Source organism: Lonchura striata, chromosome 3 (genome assembly GCF_050655825.1).
Source record: "Lonchura striata isolate lonStrDom1 chromosome 3, ASM5065582v1, whole genome shotgun sequence".
NCBI classification, from domain to species: domain Eukaryota; kingdom Metazoa; phylum Chordata; class Aves; order Passeriformes; family Estrildidae; genus Lonchura; species Lonchura striata.
Genome location: NC_140705.1, coordinates 76,318,285 through 76,325,672, shown reverse-complemented (window position 1 = coordinate 76,325,672; position 7,388 = coordinate 76,318,285). Strand labels below are relative to the sequence as shown.

The 7,388-nt window shown below is 50.0% G+C and overlaps 1 protein-coding gene across 1 annotated transcript; it reads right to left on the bottom strand.

Moving 5' to 3' along the window:
• Positions 1-5,636: 5,636 nt before the first annotated feature.
• PRR18 (proline rich 18) lies at positions 5,637-6,954 on the bottom strand. The gene has a single exon (XM_031504318.3). It carries the CDS (start codon positions 6,853-6,855, stop codon positions 6,037-6,039), a length of 819 nt encoding a protein of 272 aa, XP_031360178.1. The 5' UTR covers positions 6,856-6,954; the 3' UTR covers positions 5,637-6,036.
• Positions 6,955-7,388: the final 434 nt, after the last annotated feature.

Sequence of the window (7,388 nt, the reverse complement as noted above, 5' to 3'; positions counted from 1 at the left end):
AGCAGCCATCACTCGGTCCCTGGGACAGCCCTGGGAAGGTCTCAGGGTTCTCCGTGCCAGGGGAGCAGCACAGCCCCAACCCAGGACACCCCCGCCCACCAGCTTTTCCCTTGGCAATTGCTCTCAGGTGCTTCATGCACCAAGAGATTTTTCTGCAGAATTTTGCTTTTATTTGCTCTTATTTCTGTCCTAGTGCTAAACAGCCTCTGTTAGTTTTAATTTAAAGCTGCTCCCACTCGTGTTTTGCTATTCTGAAAACTCCTTGGCAAAGCAAGGGCTGTGATTCATTTCCCAGCCCCTCACTGCGTGACGCACCTGCCTGGCTGTTGGGACCATGCTGACGGGTGAAACTCTGGCAGCCAAGAGAATGTAAAAAAAAAAAAAAATTTGGAATACCAGAATTTACCATAACATGTTCTCTTCTATGCTAATTGATGAGAAGGTAACAGTTTCAGTGCTAATTTATTTTTGTGTTTAATTAGGAACATTTTTTCCTTTTCATTCAAAACGCAGCTTTTACCAGCACTCAGAACTGTGATGGTGACAGGAAAAATAATGGAAGCATTACATTCCTGTTAGAGTGCTGAGAGCTGGACATCAGTTGGCAATCACTGAAGAGTTCATTTATCCAAAAAGCAAAACTAATTTGGGGTGTAGAAGTAATTCTTTGAGTTTTTATCACACCTAGCACTTCCACCCAAAATGTGAGCCCTCACAATTAGAACAGCCTATTGTCACTGTCCTGCAGCTGGCAATTAAGCACCACCCTCCCCATCCCCACCAGTGCAATGGGAAGGACAAATAACAGTAGAATGTGTAGGTTGATACAGGAAGAGTTAATTAACTATATATATATATATATATATATATATATATATATAGTAAAAATGGTAGCAAAACCAAACCAAACAAGTGATGCACAATGCAATTGCTCACACCCACTGACTGATGCCAGACTCCATCCCCAAACCCAGATCAACTCCCCTTCTGGGTAACTCCCCCAGTTTATATATTGGGCATGATGTTTTAGGGTATGAAAGCATCCCTTTGGCCAGTTCAGGTCACCAGTCCCAGCAATGTCCCTTCCCAGTTTTCCTTTTGTGTGTCCCCTCACTGGCAGAGCATGAGACACAAAAAATAGTTCTTGGCTTAGGATGAATACAACTTAGCAAAAAACAAAAGCTTTCAGTATGTTATCAACATTATTCTCATGCTGAATCAAAACATAGTGCTGCACAGAGAAGAAAATAACTCTATCTCAACCAAAACCAGGACAGTCATTAACTCAAGACAGCTGACTGCAAAACACAGCCTACATAGTTTTATTATATTTCCAAATTTATAAAAAATAAAAACAAACCAAGAAATCTTTAAGCCATTCTAGAACTCTCAATTCCTCATTTTATATTGTAAGGAAGAGGAAAAAAACATTGCTCTAAAACAATGTCCTTCAGATATAACCTGTAACAGCTCCTTAAATAAAATAAAAAAGGACCTAAAATCAAAAGACCTCATCACATCATCTATATACTCAACTTACTGTTAATCACTGGGTGCCAGCTTCTTTCTCTGGAAGTGGCTCCTAACTCATAGCACATTCATTTGCTTGCTTGGTCCTGCAGCTGGGTGAGATAAAGGCTAGGGCCCATCAGATGCAGGCATTCACTCAGTGAGGCTCACAGCATTTCCCCCATGTTCTCAGAAGAAGCAAGAGCACCTGTGAATAACAAATTAACAGCACTGAACAAATTACCTGTACTATTTCCAGAGACTGTTGCTGGAGGCATTTTCTTTCTGGGAAGGGAAAAGAAACATTCACATCTTTCTTGAAGGGCAAGAAGTGAACTGCAGTGACTTTGGTTCTGATAGTGACTTGGCACTGATTTGGGCTCCCTTCCTTGCAACAGTGTCAGCCAGAAGCTCACCCGCTGTCACACCTGGTCATTGCAAAATGGTGACTACTCTTCCACGAAGTGCCAAAGCCAAACCTTCTCAATAATCTCTTCCTCTATTCACAAAACCACCAATGGGAAGAGGTTTTTCTTAAGAAAGAAAACAGAATGTGCCTTTACCTCACAAAAAACACCCACAAAACCAAAGAAAGAGCCACCCCAACTGAAAGGACAGCTGTGGCCAAGACAGGACTACCCACTGGTCCTCTCAGGACAGCAGCTCCCAAACTGATGCCCTCCTCCATCTGGAAAGGGTGTGAGATAGTGGGGATGTTTGACAATAGTTCAGGGAATACTGCTTGTCAGAGTTTTTACAAGCATGCTGGTGAGGAAGATCAAAAAGGTATATAAAAGCTGGGCAATAACATGCTCCTCTCTCAGCTTTGAAATAAAAAAAATGGTACTAACTGTATCAGTGGAGTGAGGAAACTGAGAGTTGGGCTAGAACCCAAGAGCAAGCTCAGCAATGCACAGGGCTGAGGTTGTTGAGTTAGAAAAACACAGGCTTCACCTGTGTCTGGCCTCTCAGCCTTGCTCAGGAGTAGCAGGAAGGCAATACTGTTCATTAGCTACCTTTAAAAAAAAAAAAAACAGAATATGTGTTGCTTCGGGGTGTTTTTCCACTGTAAATCATACTGATATGTTTGGAAGAAGAGGCTATCTACCCCAAAGGAATTATTGATTATTTTAAGCATTCACAGCACCAGCTGCTCCTAACTCTCAACAGCTAAAAGGGCTATGAGTGGGAGGCTTAGGCAATTTGAAGATGGCTAATATATAAATGGTAAAAAGCAAATGTAGTGATTTCCAGGCTGCTTCTTGATTCTTATGGCAAAATCAGATCTATGCCACCTGAAAAGTGTTCCTGAAGACACCTGATCTGTTCAGCAGTACAGAACCAGAAGGGTTCTTACAGCAATACTTACTCTGGGGTGCAGCTGCATGGGCTGAGAACTGGGGGGAGCTGGCAGTGTCCTTATCTGTCCAGGGAAAGCTCTCAGGCCTTGACTGAGCACAGTGCAGTAGAGGGACAGAAAATATGCTGTTTCACAGCATCCCACTTGAATTTTCCAACACAACTTGTCACAACTTGTCCTGAACCCATGTGTATGAGAGATGGAGGAAGCCTGAGGCTGACTGGGGATCAGTGGGGTAGGGAGTTTTGGTTCTCAACATTTCATAAGGCTTCTGCCCTCTCATCAAGGAAAGGAAGAATGATTAGTTCATTATATGATGCCTACTGACATACAATTAAATAATGGATAGTAGACAGCAGTAGCTATTCTGCACTAAGACAATGCAATGACTTATTTAAGGGTTTCCACCACTTTCTGAATTTTCAGAAAGGGGTGCAATCACATTCTGAAAAATCATTTTCAGGCATTTTCTTCTTGTGGAACCCGCTACTGGGTCCAATTGTCTATTACAACACATATTAATGAATTAAATAAGTGATTTTATTATGCTTAGCTACAATTTTTAGATACCAAGAGGTAAGCAACATGCAAAAGGAACAGAAGTCACTGCTGGTTTGTAGGAATTAACTTTCTCTGTCTATTCTAGAATCACTTGTAAGATTTCTGGGATTTCAGCTGGAAGTATTCAGAACACTAAGGGCATAATTTCTCATTGGAAGAGAGCAGAAAGGTGGCAATAATAAAAACAATAAATTTTGACGTTATCATTTAGTGAGGGAGATACTATTCCAAGCAGACATTAGTTATATTACTCCAGAGAGTGCAATGGCTCTTAGCATCCAGCCCAAAATCAGGACTGTATAACCTCATTTCAGGATGAGCTCACCTCAGGCCTGTTTCCAGTTACCATGCACAATGACTTATCTAACATAAAAGGTCTAAGCTGCATGATCAGCTTTATTCAAATAAATTCTTTAGGGGAAATAAACAAACAAACAAACAAATAAATAAAATATATCCAGGCCATTCTCAAATTCTTCATTCTAGGAGCAGGTTCTTTCTTTTTCAGAGCTGGCAGCTCTTCAATTCCAGCCCCTCTTACCCCAAGTTCACACTGTATTTGCTACAGCTGTGCATTCAAATTTATTGAATTTTTTGCCACTCTTCAGACTCTGAACAAAGCAGCTTTCAGCCTCACAAGTAAGCTTTACCACACTTCAGCCCTTAATGAGTGAAGCACATTTCATTGCAACTGGAGATTATTGTAGTTAATATGAAACCATGGAGCAGTTTAAGGAACAACGTTGAGTCCAGGATGCTCATTTATAAACTCACACTCCCAAAAGTGAAAAAAAAGGAAGACTCAGCTAACAGCCCAACTACTACCATTTCCATCATTGTTAGAAGAGGAAAAACAATAACAAAAAGTGGTTGCTACATCAATCCAGCATATATTAAATTTGGCAGGAAATTTGCAATTGTTGAGGCAGATTTACTTGAAGATGTTAATGAAAACTATCACTACAAATGCCTCTACATTTTCTTAAATGAAATAGAATTAGTCTCCATAAATTTTCATGCCCCATGATTTTGTCTCTGGCCTTTGAGCATGGCTATTTCACAATTGCATTATACTGGTTCATTTCTTTTTTAAATGGCAATAACAATGCACTTAATAAATATTTATCTTCTCAAACCACCTCCCCAGTCATTCCTTAAGTTTCAGGTGGAAAAAATGATAAAAAGGTACTTGAACAAACATGGAGCAAAGCAAAATGCAGCACATGGCTACATCGTATAACTAATATACAGAAAGGTTTATCTCACATGATTTAATGGAAGTCAGTACAGACATCATTTGGTGTAAACAACTGATGTCTTAGTGAAATGTATAATACATAATTTGTGGCATTAAACTTTTACTCCGCAAAGCAAATTCAACTGAATGTGTTCCTACATGTTCAAACATTCATATGCAAAGTACTTATAGAATCACAGTAAATGCTCAGGTCTGACTGTTGTTCTGGGAAGCTGGATAACAGCAATACAAGAGCAACAGTAGGTGGCCGAGACACTGTAAGCCTGGTAAAGACTTGCCCTTCCCTTTTCGCCCGTGAATTCTGTACACTTGGCCTCCCAACCCCCTCCTCGCCTCTCCCAACACACAGAGCTCGGAAGAGCACCAGGCATGGCCACAGCTCGGAGGGGGGGGAAGGCTGCAGCGGGCCTCGGGGACTGGAGGCCAGGGGACGCTGACAAAGGATGCTGCCTTGTGCTCCCTCCCTCTCTCCTTCCCTCCCTTCCTCCTTTCTTCCTTCCTATTCCACCGCGTACATTGGCAGTGGCTCGAAAGGTCGGATGTATCTGAATTACTGCCTGGGAAGGGATGAAATCGCTCAAACCCAGTCGCTCCTCTCCGGCTCGCCGGCGCAGGGAACCAGAGCAACCTGTGCCCACGCCGCGGACGCCCGCACCGCCCCATCCCGCTCCTGCTCCGCTGCGCCTGCCTCTCCCCGGGAGCGCTGCTCCCCGCCGGCTCCGCGGCCATCGGTCCCGGCAGCCGCGGGCTCGGCCCCGCCTGCTCGGTCCCTGCCGCCGCCGCCTCGCCGGATCCGCGGCCCGGCCTTTTCCCTGGAGCCGCGTGTCGGCGGCTGTTCCGAGGGGCTCAGGCTCTCCGCACGGTGACCGGCCCGCCATCCTTACCTTATGGACACCGAGACAGCGAACACCCCCGGGCTGGGACAGCCCAACGCCAAGCTACCAAGGCTACCGCAACACAAGAGTCCTTTATTCAAATAAATAAAAATGAACTTTTATGTACAAATATACAAAACCATTACGCACATTTTATAAAGTAGTCAGAAATCTTTAAAAAAGCCGCGAGGGTGGAGGCAGGACGCCCACAGCCGCTGCCCTCCCTCCCAGCACCCGGGCACCGGCGGGCGGGGGCCGGCGCCGCTCCTTTGTCCCTCGCCCCGGCGGTGGCGGCGCCCCGAGGATCGGCTCCGGGCCGGGGGCTCCGCTGTCCGGCCCCTGCCGCCACCGGCCCGGGCTGCCAGGGCGCCGACAACAGCACACGGAACGCGACATCGCGGATGGCGGTCCCGCTTCCCCCCGGTCCGGCCTCTCCGGCAGCCCCGCCGCGCCGCTCCCCAGTCCCGCGGGGCTCAGAGGGTGCCCAAGTGCGGCAGCGTCTCCAGCCGCTCGGGGTGGTCGCGGCCGGCGGCGCTCTCCACGCCGCGCAGCCACTCGGTGCATTTCCGCACCAGCCCCTCGTCCGCCGCGGCCCCCGCCTCCTCCTCCTCGTACTCCTCGTCGTCGTAGCGGTGCCGGTCGTTGAGCAGCGAAACCTTCAGCAGGGCGCGTAGGTCGCCGCGCCGGGCCGGGGCGGCTCTGCCGGCGTGAGAGGGTGCGGGCTGCCCCCGCTGCCGCTCCAGGCTGCGGCGCTGCAGCACCCGGATGGCCTCCGGGGGCAGGCTCAGCGAGAAGCGCCCCGCCGCCTCCCCCGGCGCCCCGCCGAGGCTCTCGCAGGAGCGGCTGCCCGCCCCCGGCGCGCCCGGCCGGCCCCGCGGCTGCGGCGGGGCGGGCTGCGGCTGCGGCCGCGCCGCCCGCTCGGCCGGCGGTCTCCGCGGCGGCGGCCGCTGCAGGGACGAGCACGGCCAGGAGCTGGAGAGGGGGCCCGGCCGCTCCGGGGGCGCCCCCCGCGCCTTCCTCGCCACCTTCTCCTCTGCGGGCCGAGGCGCTGCCTTCTTGGGGGCCGAGGCGGCCGCCGGCGGCTTCTTGGGCTGCGCCCGAGCGGCAGCGGGGGAAGCGGAGGGGGTCGGCAGGATGGCCGGCAGGAGGGGCGGCAGCGTGCCCGGGCGCCCGGGGGTTCCCTCCGGCTCGTCGCTGCGGGCCCAGGGAGGCGCGGAGCGCGCTCCGGGCAGGGCGGCGCTCCTTCCCGCGGGCGGGCAGGGCCCCGCGGCGCGCCGGGGCTGCAGCCCCATGGCCAGAGGCGGACCAACAGCCCGAGCCGCCGGCGCGGAATGCGAGCTCGCTGTGCGCCGACAGCCGCCGACTCTCCCTCTCGGTAACCCGTCCCCCTTCCCGCCCTTCGCCCGCCCCGGGAACACCCTTCCCCAGCGCGGGGTGGGCGTGCGGGCGGGGACGGGGGTCGTGCCGGCACTGGCCGCGCTCCCGATGCCTTTTCCCGGTCCTCTCCAGCAGAGCCGAAGTAAAGAAGGGGATGGGGGGCTCACGCCCCGAGGGCAAAAAGGCTCTAAATTCCTCCCGAAGCCCTCAAGCGTCAAAAGGCAATATTTTAAAATAATGTTAACTCTCTTGCCGTCTTAAGAACATAAATGATACTTTGAGCTCTTTGATTACTTTAAGTATCGTGAATAAGGTAGGCAGCCAGGAGAAGAGACAGACACACTCAGACGTAGGGTCGGGCTCACTCAGACTTAGTGGACAAGCGCTGCCTGGTTTGGTAATGAAGAGTACAGTCCAGAGATCCTTCTTCTAGTGTCAATGCCTTCTG

What these genes read in the sequence shown, in the direction of transcription:
- PRR18 (XM_031504318.3), bottom strand. Translation starts at nt 6,855, where the DNA reads ATGGGGCTGCAGCCCCGGCGCGCCGCGGGGCCCTGCCCGCCCGCGGGA.